The sequence below is a fragment of the Rhinolophus ferrumequinum genome, chromosome 8, assembly GCF_004115265.2.
Source record: "Rhinolophus ferrumequinum isolate MPI-CBG mRhiFer1 chromosome 8, mRhiFer1_v1.p, whole genome shotgun sequence".
Classification (NCBI taxonomy): Eukaryota; Metazoa; Chordata; class Mammalia; order Chiroptera; family Rhinolophidae; genus Rhinolophus; species Rhinolophus ferrumequinum.
This window is the reverse complement of record NC_046291.1, coordinates 77,941,324-77,968,476: the sequence shown is the minus strand read 5'-3', so window position 1 is coordinate 77,968,476 and position 27,153 is coordinate 77,941,324. Positions and strand designations below refer to the sequence as shown.

At 33.4% G+C, this 27,153-nt stretch overlaps 1 protein-coding gene across 1 annotated transcript in view; it reads right to left on the bottom strand.

Annotated features, from left to right (window-relative positions):
* Nucleotides 1–27,153, bottom strand: part of LRP1B (LDL receptor related protein 1B) — a 1,793,989-nt gene that overhangs the window by 719,563 nt on the left and 1,047,273 nt on the right. The window contains exons 13-16 of the mRNA XM_033112843.1: nt 25,967–26,186; nt 23,870–24,059; nt 10,360–10,482; nt 1,576–1,716 (exon numbers count right to left, since the gene is read on the bottom strand). Of these exons, the coding sequence (XP_032968734.1) occupies nt 1,576–1,716; nt 10,360–10,482; nt 23,870–24,059; nt 25,967–26,186 (674 nt within the window). The remainder of the gene's footprint in view (nt 1–1,575; nt 1,717–10,359; nt 10,483–23,869; nt 24,060–25,966; nt 26,187–27,153) is intronic.

Genomic DNA, 27,153 nt, shown 5'->3' with positions numbered 1-27,153 from the left:
AGGATAAAAATAAGAAAAAAAATACTGGAAATTTTAATACTACAACTAATAGGATAAATGTAATGCCCCCATATACTCATAAAGGAAATGAGCTTCTTTGTGAGTTGGTGAAAAGAACAATTTCACAGATAGAAGCATGGAATTACAGCAAACACATGGACATTGTGATGAAATATTTTTGCCCTCTGACTACACAGAAAGCTCATATGTAGCAAGTATTCATTCAAACCATGAATAAACACAGTGAGTCAGAAGGAATAAGGCAATTAATTTAATTAATAAATACATAATATATCATTTGTGTAAAAATGTAGGAAAATCACCCTTTATCCTTAGGTAAAGTGTTCCTTCCACTCCAAAGCTTTTGGTTATTGTATCAATTAGTATTTAGTATTTTATTTGTTGATTCATGCTTTTTAATATAGATATTAATGGAGTTGAAAATAAGAAGTACATAATGTTGAAGTCAGAGTCCATGTTTGGGAATGAAGAGAAAGTAGTACTATATTTATGCATTAATGATAATTTATGAATTAATGTACTTATACAAATATTGAAAATATTTTTTAAAAGTCGATATTCTTGGTGTTTTGTACTAAAGCACAGATAGTTAGTTGCATGATATAGATGCCCAGACCAATTTGCCCATTCTTAACAAAGGATCTTTAAAACTTTATTTTTTATATTCTTAATTAAAAAAAATAAATAAATAAAAATGGAGGACTGCCAATTAACTCTCAATTAGTTCAGCCACTTTAATCTGGGAAATGTCATTATTTGGAAGAAAAATAATTGAAAAAATAATATATCTAAGTACATAAAAGCAAAAGAGCAAAGACACATATGTCCAGCATATACCTCTCTCCATATAAACATATTTTATATCTTTCAAAACTAGGTAGTGACTTTAATTAAATATATTCTCAAAATATTATTTAATGTGCTTCTCAAAATGCTTTCCTTCCATTTACTATGTGAGAGATTTTGTTATCCCTACCAGAAAAATTAAACTATTTCTATTGCAGCAAATGATAAACAACTAAATAGAAACCAAAGGGGAGAATAATCAAACCTTTGATTTCTGAGTGTCCCATATATATTTCCTACCATAGTAGGAAACCCATGTCTGTCTCCTTGGATCTTCTTTAAGGCTTAGTTGCCAAGGAGTGGTGGAGTGGATCATGACCTTCTGTATGAGTAATTCAGTCTTGAGGGAATTTAAATTATTTTTCCACATCTTTAAATTCAGAGATCCAAAGGAATCTCCTGTAGCAACCTTCTGACAATGTTCTGGTAGTACTGACAGCACAAAATAGAAAAGGGGAGGACTTCTAGAGCAACCAAAATGATAATAGTAAAGATAGGGGAAAATGAGGAAAACAGTGCTTTAAAACCATTCAAAGGAGGTAACCTAGGGTCTAATCTCTATACAAAAGATGTCTAAGGAAAAAACAAAACAAAACAAAATAAGGATGAGTTTTCATCAAAGACATTTTTAGATTTTCACAAATTGCTTTCATAGCTCACACACTCAAAGAGTCAGAAAGATATAATATTACTTGAAGGAGAACATACAGCAATTTACTGAATCTTCATCACTTCCATCTAGACAGTCATCATCACCATCACATTTCCACCGAGCTTGGATACAGTGTCTGTTTCTGCAACGGAATTCTCCAGCTTTACATATGTGAGGTAATACTTCTCCAGGATTAACTGGGTTAAAAAAAAAAAAAAAAAAATCCAAGGTACATGAACAATACTAGCTAGCTAACTACATTCAGTTCAATCAAGTGTAAATTTTGTTTTAATGGCAAAATACAGATTCATGTCATTTTACAGAAAATATGAAAATGTCTGAGCATCATAGTGTCAACAATCTCAGGAAATAAGTTTTTAATTTTTTCTGAAAATAATTACTAGGAATCTTAAAGATTGATTTTAAATCACTTTCACCAAAACAATAAATAATAATATAATACCACCTTATATTTATGTTGGGTTTGTAGTTTTACTTTTTAAAGGGCTTTCATTCATAATCTCCATTGAGCATCATGATAACCTATGAGGTAGGCCTGGAGAATGATTTTACTACTTCCATCTTATAGATAAATATACCGAAAGCTAATGAAAGTGAAAAGACAAGGCAATAGCACACAGCAGTGATGGCTACATTTACTTTGCTGGTCTGCAAGTGGAAGAAAAACTCAGGTCTGGTTAAATATTCAACGAAGTATTAAATTAAAATAAAATTATCATACATGCTAATTCTATGGAGTGTTTTTCTCCATATATTCCAGGTCCTTTAATCAAATGTTAGAAATTCAGCTAATTGGGATTTATTAACAAAAAGCCTAACTATTCTTCTGTTTTCTTTGAGTGGATTTGATAGAGTCTAGAAAGAAAAGGGAATATGTGGCAGTGGTTAAAGTAAATGTTTTATCTTTCAAAGACTGGAAAAGGCGTTGAATTATTAAAAACTGATTTCTTGATGGGAAAAACAAAAGTTAATCTTTCCATTCCAGTTTTAATGGCTGTAAACTATTTTGAGTAACCGGTGTGAACTGATGAACTATCACAAAACCTATATACACTTCAATAATAAGACGTATCAAGAAAACATATGTGGCTTTTCCAGAACACTTTGTGTTAGTACTCTCTTAATTTTTGCATTTTCCCTGGTTCAAAGAATGGAGAGGGGATGTGACTCTTGAACCATAACTGCAGAGAATCTGTTTCAGAGTTATAAAGCAAGGTACAAGGCATGTAGGTTTGTGGAGCTGGAAAAAAAGGAAAAAAAAAATTGCTGCCCAATAAATTCAAACTCTTAAGGCCTTAAGGGAGAAAAATAATCAGTACAGTGAATGAAATATTCAATTAGTAGAAAGGTAATCTTGTGTTTCTTTTGTCTTCTTGCTCTCAGACAGCACACACTGTATGTAAGGGCTGAAAATATTTTTTCTTCCCAGTTTAACTCTAATCTTTTCAATAACAAAATGCTCTAGCAGTAATTTCTCTAATGATATTATTTCTGTTAGATGTCTTGAAAGTAACACATTTTGTAAATATATAGACATGATAGATGATAGATAGATAGATAGATAGATAGATAGATAGATAGATAGATAGATAGATGAGAGATAGATAGATTGATAGATAGACAGATAGATAGATAACAAATCCAAAATAGAAAATCACAACAGTTTAAAAACAAAAAGCGAGGATCCTAGGTCTCCCACTCAACCCTTGGATGCTTTTCATAGCAATGCCTGGGAGTGAGGATGGGAATCAAAAGGAAGTGGAAGTTCACTGGACAATACATCTGATAATCTCTAGGATCAAGCTTTTCTCTCAAAACCTTGTGGAATTGATCACTAATAACCTGTATGTTTTTCCTTGTTTTGAGTTTCAAGCCTGCTCAAATAGACCCTACGATTTTAGAGGGTGGTATAGTTTTCTTCCTTTGAATCCATATAAGCCCAGCTTAAAAATAGGCACTTAATAAATAGTTTGATTAACTTCTCTACAGTTATTAAGCCTAACAGTCTCTCAGAGTTTTTTGTTCTTGTTGTTGTTGTTGCTGTTTGGTTTTTTTTGTTTTTTTAAATTCCAGTCAGACAAGAAAGCTGATTTGAAATGTAATCAGCTTCCTCTCCCACTGAAGTTCAGCTTTAAGATTTTTGTCTAGTCTCTCTACAGTTGACTTCAAAGAAATTGTAAGTCAATCCTATTATTCTATAAATTAAGGATTGAAAAACCCAAGAAACCATCAGCTCTCTTTTGATAACAATCCCATCAATTAAAAAGCTTGGCTTTTACATGGTGATTTGGAAAATAACCCAAACCACAGCTTTAAGGAATGATCAAAGATATCCATATACGAGGGTGAAATTATAATTGCTTCTGAATAATTTTATGTATATTAAAGAAAAGCAAGGCATCTAGGCAAAGACTACCCAAGAACATTTATATTTTAAAACTAAATATCCTTTATCATAATTAATTAATTTAGAGATAAGGTCTTTAAGTCTACTTAGAATGCAAATGTTTTTCAAGTGACATTTAGACCATTATGGAATGAATAAAGATAGGCATATTTTCCAAGCTTGTTTTAAACATGGTTTGAAATATATGTTGATAACTGGTTATTTTTAAGTGATATTTGCTAGTACAAATGTGGCAAATTTCAAAAACAGATAATGGCAATGTCTAAAGTTTCATTTTCATTTTTTATAACAGGTTATGAATAATTGCTTGAAAACCAGTAGTGTTAGCCTCTTGAAATAATTTCACCTTTTTATATTTACTGCTTTTGATATTAATGTATATCAATGTCATTAATATAGATCGATGACACTGTACAAAGTTAGGCATACCTTATATCTGTAGTAACAAATATAATAAAACATATACAAATATCTTTGACATTTTAAACTTTGTCTCCAGTTTCTCTAAGTTCTCTGATTTGTCGGATGAGAGGCATTTCTCCATGGTGTTTTACATGTCGTGTGTCTTCTTTTATTCTTGACTTTTTTTCAAGGACACTTATATAGCTAACAGCCTTGGAAAACAGCCTTCTAGAGCAGAGAGCAGGTTTTATTTCTTCACCAGGACAGTAAAGATAATGTCTCCCTTCAGAGCAATGGTTGGGAAAATTTTCTAGAAGATTCTTAAGCTCTTCAGTTGTGATACAAACTCATGCTGTGTGCAGAATCCACGTGGGTCTGCTTCTGTATTGCCCCCATATGATTTGGGGGTGGATGGGGCTAAGAGAACAAATGTGAGCATGAAGTTTATGCTTCTGGCTGTGTCAGGAGTAATATAATCCTTTGTATCTGATCCAGAAATGGTGCATCTTCTATCAGAATTTATGAAACTCTGTCAGGCTAATATGGCAGCTTGCAACTAGGGTAAAACCTCAGACCCCTCATAAGCCATGATATAATGGTAAATAATTTTTCTTTTAAGATACTAGGTTCTGATTTTCCAAAGTATCCCAGGATACATGGTAGCATTAGTTTATTTCAGCCCTAACCCAAGTCGTCCAGATATAATCAGTAGTTATGTCACAGAAAAAAAAAAAAAAAAAACATGTTATTTATGCTATTCGGTTTGTCCAGGATTCATAATGATAAAAGACAGGTTATTTTTGAGCTAACAATGTCCATTATTAAGAAAAAAAATAATGAGCTAGGTGATAATCTAGATAAAATGGCAGTTTAGATATTCAAAAAACAGTCTTTTCTCCAGCATTTACCTAACTGTGTGGAACTGGGTACAATGTCAGCTATAATAGCACTCAAGCTAATGGCCAGGCAATCTACTAACATTTGTGAGAATCAACAAGATTACGAAGCAAGTATATTTGGCATCACATAAGAGATCCAATAGTGCCTATAAAAATAAGATTAGTATTCTTGTACCTTGTACAGACTTCTATGAGGGAGTTATTTGAAATCATTTCTACACATTTAAAATTTCCCCTTGATATTCTTGAATGTAGGAAGAACATTGGCACACACAGAATAGAACAATGCTGAGAACAGAATCAGACATAGATGTTTAAAAATTCTGTTGGCTGAATTGATAATTCTACATCACAGCCATTATTGTAGTGAGAGATTCTATTTCAGGGGACTGGATAAATACTTCAGGAAAACAATATCACTTCAACTGGCTCAACAGCTAATGATCTTCTCTGATCACACAAGAACATAGATTAATTTAGTTTAATTTAAGGGTAAAAAGACCAACATGTAGAGAGAAAGAAAGAGACAGTGATAAAAGTTCTCCCCACAACCAAAAAAGTGTATGTATAGGAAAAGCTCCATGCATGTCACTTTGTTTCAATACATAATATGACTGAACCAATATAGCACTTGAGAGTTTGGGTGGAGTCATAAGTTGTTTTCAGTATATTAACAAATGTTAGAATTGCGAGCTTTGATTCAGAGTTCTGCTTTGTACTGTGAATTTGAAAACTGATGCAAAATCTGTGATTCTGCCATCATGGTCACTAGTAGAAAAAATATTATAACTGAATCTCACCAGTAAGAAAACTGACAAAGTAATAAATAATCCTTTAACTTAACCAGGATCAAAAATAAAATTACATAAATCATGGCATGCCTGGAAAGGAATTGCCAGTTCTCACGCATCCTAGGATACTTACTGTTATAGCATTGAAATTAGAAGGCTTCCATATGACTCTTCAATATGTTATAAAGGGAGATTGAATCCTAGAATTAATTATTTTCTTTGGTAAAAATTGGCAGAGTGATGGCTGGAGTTAACAACCAGATCACTATGAAGTAAAGGAAGAAACCCTGCTAATTAGCTTTTATTTTATTTGGTTTTGAATTATCTCATATTTTGATCTCAGCACAGCAAGTACTTAATACATATGTTCTTGACCTTGATTTAATAAGCTGTGGTGCCCATGAATAGGTGCCTATGTTTCTAACTTTGCTTTTGTTCAACCCTAGAATGATAATCTATTCTAAACTAATTCTTATCTCCTCTCTCAACTGATGTTTCGCTGTTGACTATTATTAAAATTATGTAACATTAGTCCTAGTACAGAAAATAAAATAAAGTGTTCCTATTGTTCCTGTAAGTCTTACACTAGAACATGTTTATTCGTTTAACAAATTGTTTACGTTTGCATTTTGGGAGTGCAAAATTTCTAACTATCCCTTTACTTGAGCAGGAAGAGAGAAAAACCAGAAAACTTGAAGTTTGTCTTTTAGACCATAGCGGGGTGACCTTTCATTAGATAGAGTGGTCTTCTGAGCAGCCAACCTAAGTGGTACATAATCTTCTGTGATTTCCTATGCACAGAAGGCCATAAATATTCATTTAGATGGGGCTTCTAAACTTTTTACTGCCTTCAACTTTTTACTACACATTAGATTGCATATATCCTAGAACATAAGGCTTGTCACAGCTGAACAGATAAATGGCTCAGCCATAGTGGAGTGCTGTTTTTGACAGAGGAATATATCTGGTGTTCCAGAAGGTGAAGAAGGTCACAGAGTACCACTGACATAAAACTGTGCAATCCTACCGTTGGATGACCAATATCTTTTCAACGTTTAAGTTGCTCTCATGGGAGTAAGACATACTGAAAGTTCAGTCTTTTCTTTCAGGCCACTAAAGAGAAATCTAAAGAATCACTGCCTCATTACTCTAAAAAAATTATCCTGCTATTTTAAAAAATAGTAACTACCATCTTTTCAGGAGTTTATTATACTGTCTTGGGATTATCCACGTGCCCATTGATTAATTTTGTATGTTGTGATTTTTGTCATAAAGGTGTCAAGATAACAAACAAACAAACAACCAAACAAAAACTCACTTGATATGTGATCAACCGGCTTTACATATGCTTCTCCAAGGAATTAAGTTCCAAGTTACTATGCTATACTTGGCCTCATTTCTAATTGTGAGAGAATTTGACCAGGAAACACAAAATTCTCAAGGACAAAGAGTCCAGCCTACTCTCATTCTTGATTCCTTCCAGGCATGGCATTAGAATTCATCCTTAATCAATCATGTAGCATGCTAATATTTTTCTGCTGGGTGAATGCCACTTCTGGCACAGCCTTATGCTGCAAGTTCATTGAGAAACAAACGCTGGTGTTTAATTCTGGCCTGACCATCTGCCAGTGGGTTTTTTTCATTTGATGTCAATTCAGTGAGGATAACTGAAACCAAGATGATCATATCTCAATGGCTGTGCATGTATTTTTGTTTTGCTTGTTAGCTCAGATTACAGACTAATCCAGTTGAGAGCAGTTCACAAAACTATTATCTAGCCTAAACTAAATCAGAATCCCAGAGGAATAATGAGAGGTTAGTGACACACTGATAATTTGTTTTGCACTATATTATGTAACCATGAATTTTATTTGTAGTCCTTTTTCATTTTAATTTCCTTATCTGCAAACTAAGACTAACATATCCTTAAATAACCTTTACCATAAAAAAGTAGAAACTGGAATAATTTATTTAAGCACACTTTGAGTTCTTTGCAAGATATTATTTACTATACTATGTCTCTTGATTTTCACATTTGAAAGAAACTTGGGCAAGTTGCATGCTATATTAAAGATTGTAGAATTTTTAACAGCCAAATGCAAAAAAAAAAATTCTTAAATAAGAACTCACCTGTTTTTATTAATTTATCATTGTTTAGTGTAACAAGTATAGATGAAATGATTTTCTTCCTTATCTTCTTGTATTATGTTGGTGTTATTTATACAGAGATATCCAGTGATCAATATATTTTCTACATAAATTTGACATAGGTATAAATATGCCAAGCAATAAGGAATTAATAAGTTTATAATGAGGCATAAGAATGGAGTATAATTTGGAGGCCATGATCCAGATAATTATAATTCATACAAAATTTAAAAACTAATTAGAAAATTTCAAGCTTAAAAAGCCATCCAGATATTAATACCAGATGTATATACATTTCCTTCAGCTTCCCACTATGAAAACAAAGGTGAAGAGTGAAAACTCACAAGATCCGGAGAGTTCAGCCTCTTGATCATTCTGTCGACACTATCTTAAGGAAACTGACTTTTTCTTTTTTTTTTTTTTTTTTTTGCAAAACAAATAGGACTAGATTTGGATATTAAATCAGAAGCCTCTCTAAGTTATGTCACTAGAATTGGATAAGCCTGTGTATTTTAAGGTAGGAAGAGCGACCCTTTGCTGCTGCAGTGCTGACTGTAAGGTCTGTGCCTACAAAAAGCAAAACAAAAACAAAAACAGAGAGAGAGAGAGAGAGAGAGAGAGAGAGAGAGAGAGACTTACAGTGCATCCTAAAGAAGAAGACTGGGGGTAGAGCAAAGGCAGGAAGAGGCCTGATAGACGTTTATAAAGGTTACTGTGTGTGTGTGTGTGTGTGTGTGTGTGTGTGTGTGTGTGCATTTCATCAGTTCAAGAGGTAAGAGTCATTTAGCTGGGATAGAAATGACCTCATTTTATACCAGGAAAATAATTTTATATGAATCTGTGGTAGAAATTAAAAATTAAACTAAGAAATATGCACATAAATATATATTTCATCTTCATAATTAAGACAATAATTAGCTTAGAAGGCAACTGGACTGACTTTATGTTGTTCAAAGCAATGCTTATTCCTTGTCTATTGAAAATTATGGTTCTTAATGATCTCCTTTGATGATAAATAAACAACAAAATAAGAAGTGTAAAATAATACCACAGAACAAAGGAAGGAAAACCACCTAATGACTCCCAAGAAAGTATACCTCAGATAATTATTTTCTACAGGAATTATCTTATATGCAAATTTTAAAATCCTTCTAAAAATGGGGCGGATAAAGAAAACTTGCCCAGAGATGTAAAATGTATACATATTTTAAGAAAGGAAAAAAAATCTATTAAAATTATGCTGATGGTAACTACTTTGAACACCTCTTGTAATTGCAAAAGTCAAACATGACGTATTCATCTTTTGTTATTGGTATATATTGAGTATTACCGTTAGTAGTTTTCCTTTCTTAAAATGTGTATACATTTTTTTGGCTCTCTCTCTCTCTCTCTCTCTCTCTCTCTCTCTCTCTCTCTCTCTCTCCACATACACACACACACACACACACCCTATTGGTTCTATGTCTTTGAGGAATCATGAGTAACACACAAATCAAAATTTAATCATTCCAGAAACATTTATATAGCACTCAACATCTGCAGGGCATTGTTACTGTGCCGAAGGGAAATTGTTACTGTGCTAAGGGAAATGGTATGTGTAGAGAAGATAAATTTCAAAAGGGTCCAATTTTAATAACAAGATGCAGTAAATTGAGGAAGGTCAGCAAAAGTTATAAAGTAATTTTAATCCAGGTCAATCAATGTAGTTAATTCACTATTTTGTCAAGTCTAGAAATTCCCTGGAAGTCTCTTCTTTACTTCTTTCCTTGCTCTTCACTCTCAGATATAAATAATTGAGCTTAATAAGCTGTTTACAGTAATTTAGGGTCTATGATACGCATAACCATTTCATCTATGAACTACACATTTTTAGTTTTTACTGATATTGACGTTCCTAACAATTTTATGAAGTATTTTTTTATGCGGCATATACTTATTTATATTATGTTATTAAACTATATGCAGCAGGCTACTCTGTAAAACTTTGTGCTTATCATTATTCATCTGTATATTAGAGATTAATTCATTTACTTATTTGTAGTCTCAAGGAAATTATACCAAAGTACTTACCTGAATTTCTCTAAGTTTGATTTTAATTCCTTTGGTTGTATCTGCTTCCATTTTTCAAAAAGACACACATGACCAATGAGTGTAACAAGAAAAGATACTTACATGTGCAAGTTGTCCCATTTTCATCTAAAAGTTGATTATCGGCACAAGCACATACTCGGCCTCCCGGAATGGCCAAGCACAGAGTACTACAGCCACCGTTATTTACTCGGCACATGTTGTCACCTGCAAGAAGAGTGACGCACATTGTCAGAGAACACTGCTTCCATCCAAAGTTATCCAGCTCTTTTTAGGAGATATATGTAGACATAAATATGCCTACATATATGTGTATATGTGGATATATATATACATATGTATGTTACATATCAATTATTGTCGTCAGAATTCCTGTTGAGTCCTTAATAAAATTCAGAAATGTTTGAAAATATATGATGTACTGGTACATGAGAGGACTTAGCATGTTGGTTGTAGAAGACACAGGTCTGTGTGCAGTTAGGTACCAGGAGAGAGGAAGAATAGAGAAGACAGAATGGTTTCTAGTCTGTTTAGGATCATTTCCCAAATCAGTCTTAATGGACTCAAGTCTGAGATCTTTGGAAAGCAGACCACCAAGAGGTGAGATGTGGCGTTGGATACCAAGTGAGCAGAAAACAAGTGAGCACTGGAGAATGGGTGGGATATTGTTCCCTCTTGTGAAGGAGTACATTGGGATGTCTGTCTGTGCATTGAGGACCCCAAGGAACACAGAGTATCTGCGAAGCCTTAATAATGAGTAGCCTTGCTATTACTAGGAGAATGTACAATGCACGAAGGGAAAAGTGCTGTCCCATTGGATCTAAACAACAGAGGCACTGATGAGGCATGGCAGACATCAATAAAGCAGTCACGAAGAGAAATTCATAGGCTATTATTTATGAACATATGGGAAACACCCTTGGGGATTTGGATATAACTGAGGTAAAATTTGGAAGAGACTAGAGACTCTGTTTTATAAAGATGTAGGTAAGAGTAAATAAAGTTCGGGTAATCATTATTTTGATGCCATTTATCCCTACAAGTTGGAAAGACAAAGAGGAAAGTGTATTTTCTTAGCTATATATGTGTAGAATAGTTACAGAGAACTCTAGCAATCCAACTTGCAGTGAAAATGTCAGAGTATTTTACACTGCTATGTTTTTCAATGTATCATTAAATGACATTTTGATTATATCAGAAGATCTTATTCAAACATTAAAAATAAAGAGCTTTTAATTACTTGGACATATATCATAATATAATGATTAAAATTGCATTGGCGGTTAAAGCACAAGTGCTAAAGAAATGACTAAAGTGACAGACTAGGTTATTTTATTGTGAGCCTCAGGGGTTGGATGTGCTATGTAGAGATTACAAAGAAATGAATTTTTTAAAAAAGCCCTCAAAATGTTGCTATCTGCAATAAATATTTAACTGATCCCTATAGATTATCATGTGCCACAGATCAGAAGAAACGATCTAAAGTATACAATCATTTTTTTATTATTCTGAAAAGTAAATTATATTTGTTATGTTTATAAAAAATATACTTGAAGGCTAAGGAAGTTAATAATTCAAGGTAAAGCATCAATTTCTAAATTCACAGGATAATTATGCTTAGCTCAGCCGTTTTCCAGCAGCAAATGCAGAAATTTTTTAAGCAGCTTCCATATATAGACATGTTTATTTCATGGCCATGAAATAAAAATATAATACTTCATAGGATGCTTTGTTCTATGTTATGCACATTATATACAAGATTAAATTGTATATTCAATATTTTAGTAGCATTCAGATTCTGTAAAATTAGAATTCAAAATATTTTGAGAAATATATGAAGAATTTAAAACAGTAAGAAAAAAGAAAGTACTGAAAACAATATGTTAGGATATATTTTTACATTGAAAATAACTGCTAAATATATTTTAACTTAATACCATGACTCATACTTCCCAGTCTCACTGAATATACACTTGAAGTAATTAGAAATAAATGATCATTATTCCAACTTTTACATATATCCCTTTTCTGTGAATACTATATATTAAAAGAGAGGAATTGGCATTTGTACTGTCATGATAGAAATTCAAAACCTAAATTAATTTGAACATTTCCACATTTGTCATTGAAATTTCTTAGATTTTATTTTTAATAGCATTCTAATGTATTTTAAAATTTATTACTTGAACATATTTCCAATAGAGCTCATGTAATACATGTTTATTGAATTTCTAAATCTTACAAGACTTTTCATATAAAAATATTATCTTGAAAAAATGATTAAGTGACTACAAACAGTTTTAAAAATGGGCAGAGGACCTGAACAGACAGTTCTCCTAAGAAGACATACAAATGCCCAACAGATATATGAAAAGATGCTCATCTTCACTAGCTATTAGGAAAATGCAAGTCAAATCCACAATGAGATACCACCTCACACCTGTTAGACTAGCAATTATTGAGACAAGTATTAACAAGTGTTGGAGAGTTTGTGAGGAAAAAGGAACCCTCATATACTACTGGTGGGAATGTAAATTGTTACTAGGAAAAATAGTATGGCGATTCCTCAAAACATTAAGAATAGAATTACCATAAGACCTAGCAATCCCTCTTCTGGGTATGTACCCCAAATTTTTCACAACATTTATTTCTAAAGATATATGTACCCCTATGTTCATTGTAGCATTATTCACAGTGACCAAGACATGAAAACAACTGAAGTGTCCTTTGATAGATGATAAAGAAGATGAGAATATATATATATATATATATATATATATATATATATATATATATACACCATGGAATATTACTCAGCCATAAGAAAAGATAATAACTGCCATTTGAGACAACATGGATGGATCTTGAGAATATCATGCTAAGAAAAATAAGTCAGACAGAGAAATAAAAAAAAAAAAAACGTGATTTCACTGGTAGCTTGGATATAAAACTGAAAGAAGAAATGAACAAGACAAACAAATAAAAACTCATAGATACAGACAACATTATGGTCATTACCAAAGTGTAATTGGGGAGGGAAGGAGGTTGAAACAATTAAAGCAGGTCAAAAATATGGTGACAGAAGGAGATCTGACTTAGGGTGAGGAACAACACAAAATGCAGTATACAGATGTATTATAGATATGTACACTTGAAACCTACTTAAATGTATTAACCAATATCACCCTCAATAAATTTAATACAATTAAAAATTACACATAAATATCAATGAAAGAGTTTATAAACATTGACAGCTATCATTATTGAAAATCCATTAAGTACCTTACTAGGTCTAGTTATCTAAAACAATTAACTTAATTCAATTTTATAATAAACTTATAAGGTAGGTTTTTATCTAATTTGCAGTTGGGGATACCGAGAATCTAAGGGTTTCAATGACATTTATATGACTTTTCTAATATCTAGAAATAAGAAAAAATCCTTGTTGAAAATAAGGATTTAAAATAAGGATTATTCATTTATAAAATGTAATAATAATAATAATGATAATAATAATAACTATTATTATCATTAATCCTAAATTGAAACAAGGATTTATCTTAATCTAATATGTACAGTGGAATATTAGATATATATGGTATATGTTTCAATTTATTTGTATCTTCTTTAATTTCTCTCTTTAATTTCTTACAATTTTCTGAGTACAAGTCTTTCTTGGTTAAATTTATTCTTAGGTTTTGGGGTTTTTTTATGCAATTGTAAATTGGATTTTTTTTTTTTTAATTTCTCTGTCTGATAGTTTGTTACTGGTGTGTAAAAATGTAACCAATTTCTGAATATTAATTTTGTATCCTGCTACTTTACTAAATTGATTTATAGATTTTAACAGTTTTTTGGTAGAGTCTTTGGGGTTCTCTATATATAGTATCATACTATCTGCAAATAATGACAATTTTACTTCATCCTTTCCAATTTCAATGTGTTTTATTTATTTTTTCTTCTCTGGTTGCTGTGGCTAGAACTTCCAGTAGTATACTGAATAAAAGTGGTGAAACTAGACATCCTTGTTTTGTTTCTGACCTTAATGTAAATATTTTTAGCTTTTCCCCATTGAGTATGATATTAGCTGTGGGTTTGTCATATATGTTGAGATATGTTCCCTATATTCCCACTTTGCTGAGAGTTTTTATCATAAATTGATGCTGGTTTTTGTCAAATGCTTTTTATCCATCTATAGATATGACCATATGATATTTATATTTCATTTTGGTTATGTAATGTATCACGTTGATTGATTGCAGATACTGAATCAAACTTGCATACCAGGAATGAATCCCATTTGTTCATGATGTATGATTTTTTTAAAGTATAGCTGAATTCTGTTTGCTAATATTTTGTTGAGGCTTTTTACATCTATGTTCAATAAGGATATTGGCCTATAGTTTTCTTTTTTTGTAATGTCTTTGTCTGGTTTTGCAATCAGGATAATTATGACCTCATTCAATGACTTAAGGAGTCTTCCCTCCTCTTGAATTTTTTGGAATAGTTTGAGAATAGGTGTTAATTCTTTTTTGAATGTTTGGCAAAATTCACCTGTGAAGCCATCTAATCCAGAAAATGTTCCCCCCTTGGGAGCTGATTCGATTTCATTAGTAGTAATTTGTCAATTCATCTTTTCTGTTTCTTCTTGATTCAGCCTCGAAAGTTTGTATGCTTTTAGGAATTTATCCATTTCTTCCAGGTTGTCCAATTTGTTGGCATATATTTGCTTATAGTAGTTTCTTAATATATTTTATATTCATGTGGTGTCTATTATCACTTCTCTTCATTTCTGCTTTTATTAGAGTCCTCTCTCCTTTTTTTCTTGATGAGTCTGGTTAAAGGTGTATCAATTTTGTTTATCTTTTCAAAAACCTAGCTCTTGGCTTCATTGATCTCTTGTATTTTTTTGTCTTCTTTTTCAGCCCATTTTTATCTTGTTTATTTCTTCTCTAATCTTTATTGTTTACTTCCTTGTACTCACTTTGGTCTTTGTTTGCTGTTCTTTACCCTATGCCCTTAGTTGTAAAATGAAACCGTTTGAGATTTTTCTTGTTTCCTTAGGTAGGCCTCTATTGCTATGAATTTCCCTACTAGGACTGATTTTGCTGTGCCCATAGAGTTTGGGTCATTGGGTTTTCATTTTCATTTGTCTTAAGGTATCTTTTGATTTCTTCCTTGATCTCATTGTTGACACAATCATTATTTAGTAGCATGCTATTTAGCATTCAAATGTTTGTCTGTTTTTGAGGTTTTTTTGGTTGTATTTTGTTTGTTTGTTTGTTTTTTCTTCTAATTGATTTTTAGTTTCAAACTGCTGTGATCAGAGATGACAGTGATATGGTTTCAATCTTCTTAAATTTATTGAGACTTGTTTTGTGGTCTAACATGTAGTCTCTCTTGGAAAATCTTCTATGTGCAGTTGAAAAGAATGTATATTCTGCTGCTTTGGGATGAAATGTTCTATATATATCAATTACATCCATCTGATGTAATGTGTTATTTAAAGCTGCTGTTTCCTTGTTGATTCTGTCTGGAAGATTTGTCCATTGGTGTTCATAGGTGTGAAACCACCCTACTATGATTGTGTTACTGTCAATCTCTGCCTTTATGTTAGTCCATATTTGTTGTATATATTTAGGTGATCCTTTATTGGGTGCATCGAAGTTTACAAGGGTTATATCCTCTTGTTGGATTGATTTATCATTACGTAATGTGTTTCTGTCTCTTAAAGTATTTGTTTTAAAGTCTGTTTTTTCTGCTATAAGTATTGCTACTCCAATTTTTCTCATCTCCATTTGCATGAAATATCTTTTCCACCCCCTTATAACTAAAAGTTTGTCTTTCAATCAGATGTGGATCTCTTGTAGACAGCATATGCATGGGTCTTGATTTCTTATCCATTCAGCTACCCTATATCTTTTGATTGGAACATTTAATCCATTTACATAAAAATGATTATTGAGAGGTACATAATTATTTTCATTTTAATTATTCATATTTTTTATCTTCTTTTGTTTGTTTTTTTGTTTCCCCTGATCTTTTTAAAGAAGTCCTTTTAATTTTCCTTGTAATATTGACTTGGTGGTAATGAATACGTTTAGCTTTTTCTTGTCTGGGAAGCTCTTTATCGCTCCTTCAATTTTAAATGATAGCCTTGCCAGGTAGAGTAGTTTTGATTCTACTTCCTTGTTTTTCATCACTTTGAATATTTCCTGCCCCTCCCTTCTGGTCTGTAATGTTTCTGTGGAGAAATCAACTCACAGTCTTATGAGAGCTGCTTTGTAAATAACTAGTTCTTTCTCTTGCTGCTTTTAGGATTTTCTCTTTGTCTTTAAACTTTTCCATTTTAATTATGTGTCTTGGTGTGGGTATTTTGGGGTTCATCTTGTTTGGGATTTTCTGTACTTCTTGGGCTTGCATGTCTATTTCCTTCACCAGGTTGGGGAAAATTTCATTATTTCTTCACAGATGTTCGCAAATCCTTGCTCCCTTTCTTCTCCTTCTGTTACCCCTATGATGTGAATGGCACTATACTTGATATTGTCCCAAAGGTCCCTTAAATGACTTTCATTTTTCTATTATTATTTTTTCTTTTTGTTGTTCCATTTGGGTGTATTCTGCTACCTTGTCTTCTAAATCGCTGATTCAATCCTCTGCTTCATTTAATGTGCTGTTGAAGCTAGTGTATTCTTCATTTTAGCTATTGCATTTTTTTTTCCTGACTGGTTATTTTTTATGGTTTCTATGTCTTTCTTTATTCTTTCTATCTCTCTGTTGAAAATGTCATTATGTTCCTTATGCATTCTTATAGCCAGTGTTTTAAACTCTGTCTATGGTAGGTATGTTGCCTCCATTTCATTTAGTTCTATTTCTGGAGGTTTCCCCTGTTCTTATATTTGGGATATGTGTCTTTGTCGGCTGTCTCTGTGTTTGCTTCTATGTACCGTGTTTTCCCGAAACTAAGGTCTACACCAAAAACAAGCCCCAGTTAAGATCATCAGCCAGACAGACGCATTTAGTACGTTTTGACCATGTTCCAGAAGAAGATGACATGACTGTATTTGAATAAATGTAGATTGTTGTACAAGAAAAAATAAGATATCCCCTGAAAATACGCCCTAATGTGTCTTTTGGAGCAAAAATTGATATAAGACCCAGTCTTATTTTCAGGGAAACTCGGTATTAGGTAGATCTCCTACATCTCTCAGTCTTTGCTGAGTGGCCTTATGTAGTATTTGTCCCATGTTGTCCAGTGGCGCAGTCTCCCTGATCACCTGTGCCTTTATTCCAGGACTGTCCCTTGTGTGTATTTTGTGTATTCTGTTGTCGTTGAGACTTGATTGCCTTTGGAGCATCAATGGGTAGAATTGACTCCTAGGCTAACTGGCTGTGTGTATTACTACAGCCACAGTGTATGAGCTGCTCTGTGGGGGCTGACCCCTTAAAGGTGGGATTTACCCCAGCAGGCTCTTGTGCCTATTGGGACCACCCTTTGGGTGTGCTTCTTGTGGGACTAACCAGGTAGTACTCTGGTGTGCTCTGAAGCCTGCCGTGGTGTTTTGTTTCTGGTGTCTCTTGGGAGGGGTTTCTGTACAGGACAATTTCAGCTTTGCCTGTGACTGGCCTGGGGCTATGCTACAGATGCCACAAAGCTCTATGTGGATGGTTGCTGCCTATGCTGGGCCTGGAGAAATGTAGGGGTAGCCTCATGTCTTGGTAGGGTGAACCAAGGCTGGTTGCCATGAGTACTGGATCTGCGGCAGCTTAGCAAAAGGCCCAGGGACCCCTAGGCCTGTTGCCACCTGCTGGCTGCCTGTAAGTCCGAGCCATTGAAAAAGCCTCCTTCGGTGCATGGGCTGGACTGTTTGACCAAGTGTTGAGAGTATCTCCAATGATGCAGCAACTAGATGGGCAGGGCGGGGCCCCAGGGAGTCATAAAGCATGGCCTGTGTTTCTTTTTTTTTTTAGAAATTTAATGCACATTCAGTTCTTATTTCACTGCCAAGTCTGTGACCACTTCACAAAATACCCTGAGAACAATGCAGCCAGCCACCGCTCTCTTCAGGAGTACAGAATCTTGGGAGGCGCCCCTCTCCCAAGAGAGGCTGTAGTGCTAGTTGTAGTTGACTGAACGCCACCAAAATTCCCCAGTCCATCTTGGGCCACTCACTGTTATAAAAGGTTTTTGCAGCTTGTGGGGTGGGTACAGCCTCCCAGGTGCTGAGAGTTCCCCCAGTGATGCAGCACTAGCTGGGTGGGATTCCAGAGAGTCATGGAGTGTGGGCTGAGGTTTTTACAATGTTAATGTAGATTTGGTTCTTGCACCAGTGCTGGCCTGTGACTACTTTGCAAACTGCCCTGAGAACACCACAGCCAGCCACCACTCTCCTCAGGTCTGCAGATCCCCAAGAGCCACCCAAGAGAGGCATCTCAAGTTGTGGCTGACTGTCTACCATCAATAGTTTCCCAGGCCACTGTGGGTCACCCACTGCTTTAAAAATCTTCTACAGTTTGTGGTATGGGTCTAAATGCCCAGGAGACAAGAGTGCCCAAGAGCAATGTAGCACTATCTGGGCAGAATAAGGCTTGACGAAGGTGGTGCACATGTGTGGATTTTACCAGACGGATGAAATCTCAGATTTGGGGGAGAGTTCAACAGAGAAAATATAGTACCCTCTTCTAGGCTACACAAGAGGCAGGCTCCACACAGGGACAATGACACTGTACCTCCAGCCCTTACTCCACAGCCACACAACTCATTCTTTCCCCGTGTGTCTCTGGCACCTTTTGAGTTGCCACCCCTCCACTGGAGCTCAGGTGAGTATTTGAAAGCAAGTGAGTCTATGAATGGGTCCTGTAAGAGGATGTCTGGGTTTCCAGCCACCTTCTTTCTCACTGGGATGGACAAAGTCCTCACTGCTTTTCATTGCCAGATGTTGTAGGCACTCCTCTTCCTGGCACAGGGCCACTAGGCTGTGTGGCTGGGACTCCTACCTCTTCAGGGGACCTCTGCCACCAAAGTGTCCCTCCCAGTGTTCAACAACTACCTGTCGGTTTGGGGTCAGCCCATATCATGTCTCCACCCCTCCTACCAGTCTCAATGTGGTCTTGTCTTTACATCCTTAGTTATGGGGTTCTGTTCAGCTCATCTTCAGACGATTCTTGAGATTTAAATTATTCTATAATTTAGTTGTAATTTTGATGTGATCCTGGCAGGCAGCGGGCATAGTGTTTATCTTACCCTCCATCTTGGACTGTTTCTCAGGATTTTCTCTTTTCTGTTTGATGGAGAGATAGTCTGGCTTGCAGTTGAGAAGAGAAATTAGACTTCACATTCATTATAAAAGTTGGATAGACACTAGTGGAGTGGGATCCTCAGTCCAGAAGAATTATGTATTTCATCTAGCATAGTTTCAGAAGAATCAACTTTGAATTATGTCAATCTGAGGAAAGGATAAAATGTGTCTACTTTTTTCTCTCTTGTAGAATTATATGCTTAGTTTTCACTTCTTTGAAACTGTGTGTGTGTGTGTGTGTGTGTGTGTGGTGTGTGTGTGTGTGTGTGTGTGTGTGTGTGTACTCTGTTAGAGCCTAATTAGTATTTTGGGTTAGTTTTGATGATGCATCTCCAAAATGGGAAATTTGGAAAGAAAAGAAGTTTTGTGATGATGGCCCTATCACTAAATCTAAATCTTATTAGAGCTGTCAAATAATGTAGCTAATAATCATGTCATGCGTTAAATTAAAAAAATGCTGTGCCAGTTATAGCAGTGTTTTGTAACTTAAGATCTCTGAATCCTGGGTTCTATAAAGGTAATCAAGGAGAACTTTAAAAAAATGTTTGAATACAAAATTGATCAATGATAAAAATATGACTAAATAAAACAAACGTTCCTTTACTTCTGTCTAAAAGTGTAGCAGTTATATTTTTCTTATAAATATTGGTGGCATAAATTAATCACACAAAAATACTTTGTGATCAGAAAAACCTAAATTCAAATTCCAGTTTATCTCTGGCTCATTTTTTCTTGAGGGCAAATGGCTACATCTATTTGATCATTGCGTTTCTCATATGTATAATAAAAATCAGTAGTACTCATATTAAATGTCTTTTATGAGATTTAAATAAAAATGTTTAGCCTACCTTCTGATAGTTATAATGACAGTTAATTAGTTAATAAATATCATATATTTCACATAGAAACTTATTTATTAATTTTAGTTTGATTCAGAATATCATTCATGAACCCTTTTTAGAATACTATTATTAATTTTGATTAAAAATAATATGCTAAACCCTTTTTAGAATTTATACTTAATTAATTTCTCACACCTGTGGGAAAAATAAAAGTGTGCTTCTAAACCTACAGTATAAAAAGGTAAAAGTGTGTTAGTTTTATACAATTGCAGTACTTTATATGAGGGATTTCAGGAGAGGGTTATAAAAATTGTTCTAGATATCAAATGTAAATAGAAAAGAAGAAAAACTTATCAATTAAATCAGAAGAAACAACAGTAGCATGGGAGAAAAACATTTTGACTCTAAATCCCTAAGAATTATTTAGGAATTCATTCCTAGAGGTAGCTTTTGTTTAGTATAGTGATATGCCTCCCTTCCTGAAATAAGCTGATGTTAACAACACATTTGATAAGAGTCTTTCCTGATCTGGAGAGGTCAAATTAGCTAATTCATTTTTTGACATCAAGTCTAAAAGGGTTTAGATATTACATTAATAGCATTCATGAATATTTTTTCATGATATTCCTGTTGGGTAATATTGGTGGTGGTGGTGGTTGTGGTGGTGGTGGTGGTGGTGGTGGTGGTGGTATGTGTGTGTGTATATGTGCATGTGTGTATGTATGATGCTATCTATCAATCGTATATATATATATATATATATATATATATATATATATGTATATATATACACATATATATATAAATATTCACAAACATATGTATAAATACTAGTTATAAGTAAATATAGACTATATATACTACATATAGAAATAAAGTGATATAACAGTTTCTCATAGAGAAACAAACGAAAGAAAGAAGACAGGGAGAGAGATAGTACAAAGCTATATAAGACTAGCTTATTCCATTCCGTGAAGAATAATGATATGTACTACTTAGGGATTTGGTTTTCTATTCTATTCAATTGCAACTATTTTATCCTTAGAGAAAAGAGTATAACAAGACAGTATATAACTAAAGTTTATATGCCACTAATTATACATTTTTAAATATTTATTAATATCTCATGTTCAAAAAATCCAAAGAGAGCACCACTGAGACAAAATTATAACATGTAAGATAATATGTTTGTATTTGAACATCTGAGTGCATTTTGCTTTGTAATCTAGCTACTTTGATTAATGCTGTAAAATATACTAAAAAATTAGATCCTGAGAAGGTTATCAAATTTCAATGTCTATTGCCTGAGTAAAAAAGATGTTGACTAGACATGCTTTCCATATTGTATTGTTTGTTCAAAAAATTCAGATACACCTAGTCAATTCTTAGGTATATGAAGACTGGGTAGAAAAGTCAAATTAATTGATTATTTCTTCTAAGTTAATGAAAGCTTTTCAATCAGTTTGGCTGGACACATTATCTCAGTAAAACAGAACATAATGGTTTCCGCAATAAAAGTTGTACAAACAGTTTAGTAATCAGGGCTAAGTTTCCATTTTAATGTGCCTTTAATTAAGTTTTAAAGTACTTTTAAAGAACACTGTGCATCCAAGGGATAGCGTTAAATAATTATATGTCAGTGACACTGCTTGGAAAACCTAATATATTCCTCATATCCTATCAGAGGCATGTATTTTTGTATATGATTATGAAACATTACTCCTTTGAATATTTATTTGAAATGCTTATATGAAAGGAAACTTACAATTGTATGCCTCCAGTTTAAGAAACTGTAAAGGCAAATTAATTAATATAAAACACAGATAAAATTGTTCTAAGTTTTACTTTTGTATAGCAAATAAGTATTTATTTCTTGTAGGAATTTTATGAAGAAATCATTTCTTACCTTTGTTAAATTTTTATCACGTATCCAAAGTTTCAGAAGGAGAAAGTGTTAGGATCTGGATTTAAGCCCAAGTCCATTTTAGAGTAAGACAGGACCTATCTCATTCCATGTGTTGCATTTAATTGATCAACTTTCTAAAACAACTAGAAATTTAAAGAAAATGTGAAAATGTCATGGAATTTGGCTATAGGGAGTTTAGCAATGACATTCAAGATGAGCAATATCTAAGGAGAATGGAAATAGGAAATGCGATTGTATACTGATTGGTGCAATGATGTTCAGGAAACCAAAGATTGTGAAATTAGAGGGAACAGTAATTCTGAAAAGAAGACCCTACAGGAGATGAAAAGGGTTGTTCCTGTTCAAAGTCTTGATTCTGATTTAGAGTAGACAAACAACAATGGTAGTTGTGAAGTGGACCACGGTCAATGTGAATGCAACAGGAAATATTACCACTTGATCAATGCAGGCAATTGCTATATTGTTTATTTCTTGTCCACAACTATAGCTTATACTATCTCAAATAGTTTCATTTTTACTCTTTTTAAAGATAATTTTCTTTTATTAGCTATTGAAACTGTACATACTTCTCACTTTATGTATTTCCATTATTTTATAAAATTGTATTTGTATCCCAATGAGGTGATGTTAATACAGTAGGGAAAAAAAAAAAACTAAAAGGAAACCCTTGATTGAGATGGTTTGCTTTTAATATTCCTCATTTAGCTGAAATATCTTCAAAAAACTCTTGTTGCTAGAAAACTCCCATTGATAACATGTGCATTGATAAATTCAGGATATAATTTTCATCCTAAATGTACTGAAATGTGTGCTTATTAAATTTTCACAAGGGTATCTCCATTACAAAAAGGAACAATGACTTTAGATTCATAACACAAAAAATCTAACACAAACCTTACAAATGATTTTCTTTGTTTAATACCTAAGTTCTGAGTCAGGCTATTTATGGAGAGCCTAATAAATATTAATTATTCATGTAGTCGATAAAACATAATATATTACCTGATTTTAATAAGATGTGAATATCATGGTAGATTATTTTACTTTTATACCATCTAAAATAATTAAATATTCCTTAAATGTACATGAAACTAATCAGATAAATATAGTAAGATACTTTTAAAAATACCATTTTCCTTATATGATGCTTTTTAAAATATTTTCCCATAATATTCCTTTCCTACTCAGTTTTTCTAACTGCTCATAATAGTTAGCCTTTGAAAACATTAAGCTTTTTTACTTCAAACAACTGACTTCTTCAGTGAAGATGATATCATAAAGGAAGTATTTGGACAAAACCTTTAATTTCACTCATATAGAATTCCCTGAGTTACTCCCTCAGGTTAATTTGAACAATAAAATAATTTTTTTCAGTAATAAAATCCAACATTTGATTGACTTTGGGGTAACTAGACACCTTTTATCATAAAATTTCAGCAACACTGTTAAAATAAAAACTTTTTTGTACTACTGTGAAGTACTATTATATGTGAAACGCAGAAGCAATTTGATTTGGTTTTTAATACCTTGTTGCTTTCGAGGATCATAAATCTGAAGTCCAAACAGGGGTGGTCTTTCACGCCTCAGTAATGTCACCTCATTCGTTATCAAATCTAGTTGAAAAATGGAACCATTCATATAATCAGTCCAGAACACATAATTCCCATGATGTGACAGTCCAAAAGGATGGTTCAACTCTTTCCCACTGTAAACAATCTGTAAAATATAAACACATTGTGAAAATTCAGAACTGACCCTTAGAAACATAACTAAATATTTAAATATTTAGAAAAAAATGATATTAAAATAAGTATAACAGATAGTGATCTACCTAATACCTTAACTCATATTTTCTTTCAATATATTTGAAAAATGGATTTCACAATGTGAGCATATTTTTTAAAAATGTTTTAAAACATGTTATTTGAAGGAGACCATTTATACTTCATCCTTCTAAATTCTCTAATATATGGCATTATACATATGGTCAAGAAATGCAAGCACTAAAATGATTTTGCCTGACAATCTTCCCTGTGTCTTTTCTTTATGATATTCTAGAACCATATCCTGGGATAGAAATTGACCTGAATAATTAGTATCATTGCAATACTGCTCATCCAATAGCCAAGGGATACACCATGGTCTTAAGACATTGGGAGCGAAAGGGATCTTCCAATTTAATTGGGTTAATGCAAATTGAAAAAATCTAGGAGATGACAGAAAGGAAGATAAAGATTTTCATTTTGGACGTAGGAAAATGTATTGGTAGAGTAAATAGATAAACAAGGCTCACAGACTAATTTCATTTCTGATTATCTTGATGTATTCTTTACATTCCAGTTTTATATTGTTGTTTAAATGGAGCAATCATGTGATAGGTCCTGCTTCACATGTAGGGTTGTAGAAGAAGACAAGGAATATTCCAATAATATTCACCATTTATAAAATGATATTGTATTCATACGTAATATGAAAAAGCATTTTGTACTCGCTTCATTTAATATTAGAAAACTGAGGATGCTATCCAAATAATATTGTGTTAGCAATTCAAATTTTGTTTCCTTTATTTGAGGTTTTTAATAATAAATTTTCATACATCAAATAATTGAGACTGTTTCTTATTTTCTTACCTCCATGCAAGCTAAAATATGCTGGCTATTACAATGTCATGTATACTGTGTTACATATCAATATCTTCAAAGGAATCCTAAATATTTATTTAGAACCTATTAAATATGTGACCTTAGTTTATGTGCCAATAAATTATACTCATTTAGAGAAAAATATTTCTAGTACTGTTAGACTAAACCAATGATTAAAATGGTCTTAACTGATCAGTATACTATTTATTTCTCAAACAGAATTCATAATGAATAGACTTGGCTGATTGTGCAGTTTTCCTCTCCAAAAATGCAGGAAGTGTAGTGTCAAAGAAAGCATTTTGGTAATTTCTAACATTCCACTTTCCATTATTTAACTAAACAGTTGAAATCATTTCATAATGTTATGTGTGCTTAGGTAATTCTAAGATAAAATATTGAGGTGATGTTTTGTCTGCGCTACCTCAGTTACACAGTCAACAGCATTCTCAATTTTACCCAAGTATTTCAAAATCATTTTGCAATTATTCTACCAAAAGAGGGAAGAGAAAGCTGATATCTATGCATATCAACAGGCTCAAAGTTCAGTTTATTCTTGGGCTTCAATTCCAGTGCCATGAATTTTTTTATTCAAATAAAAGCATTATAATTACTTTTTTTATACTCTATAAGTTAAATTTCAGCTGTAAACATTGAAGACATTTGAAAAGAGTTGGGTTGCTTGATCATAGCAAACTCATCAATAATGTAGAAAAACTGCATTTTCAAACAGCTCTGATATCCTGAGAGCTTCTTTTAAAAATCTCACAAATCCTGGCATACCACAGTGAGCCGGGCCTGTTCTGGAGGCAAGTGCCAGCTGCATCGCTTAATGCTCAGCCTCCGTTAGCCACCCCACAGAGACTATTGGCAGCCACCTCAGAGAGGTAAAAATAAACTTGAAAGTATTTTTAACACAACAAAACAAGGCTCTGTGAAAAAAAAGAAGCCTGTGGGTTAAAAACAGCAGCATTTGTCTTTTACCTTCCTGTGAGTTCCATTCAAAAACACTTTCTCAATATGATCATAATAGGCATCACACCAGTATAACGTGTTGGTGTGAAAGTCCAGAGTTAAACCGTTTGGCCACAGCATCTTTGAAGTCACAAAAATCTGCCGCTTGAAGCCATCCATCCAGGCCTTCTCGATCCTTCCCACGCTGTCATCTATTTCATCTTCCTCCCAGTCTGTCCAATACATCCAGCTAAGGCATTACAAATAAGAACGTACACATGTTATTTTGACCAGCTGTTGTACAGAGGGACACTTCCTCAGATTTGGCACCTCCATAAAACCTAATTACATTCTGTTTTTTCCTCCTATCTAAATGCATTATCTGCTAAAAGAAGGAGGCAGTAAAGATTTGTTCAGTGGAGCCGATTCCAGTTAGACACAGTACAGAAATCCTACCACTACCACTACCACACTTATTGGCTGCAATGATTAATTAACCTAACAGCAAGTGCCAAATATTAATTTTCTTTGGTGTTCTTATCAAGTTTGGAAAATGGTTTTGGAGGCATTACTAATTATCTTTAAATGCTGTCCACTTCATGAAACATATAATCAATTATGTAATTAAAAGCAGTTTGACTGACATGAGAACTCAGGGAATAGTTAATGATCTACTCCACACTTTATTTAATCTCAGATGGGTTATTATTTTTTAAGACTGGTGGTTGGGTTGTCTTTGTTCTAAAAGGCACAGTCATATGGCATTTGTTTGGCCAGGTCTAATTTGTCTTCCTGATGAAAATGATCTATACTTTATTGCTGCTTATTATTACCCCAAAACCCACAGAAGATGATTGAGCTGCACATAAATTTAATAACAGCAGGTTGACTGACCTTGAGATTTTGAGCTTTAATTTCTATCTCAAACAAAAGCATCCGCCTTTAAAAACAAATCTTTCTGTGTAAGCTCTAACAGTGGGAGAAGGGCCCTTGAGCTAATGCTGCAGTTCCTTCATGAATAAGGTTAAAACCCTCCACCTGTGTTGTTTGAGGGTCATGTGAAAGTTTCTGAGTTATTAATTAAAGTGTAGGTTTTAATTCAGTCACCTCATAAACCACTTTATAAAGTGCCAAAGCTCTCCTAAGCTGCTTACCCTAGAAATGCTCTTATTAGATCCTCTGCCTCACACATTATTGTGGACCTTAAAGAATTTCTG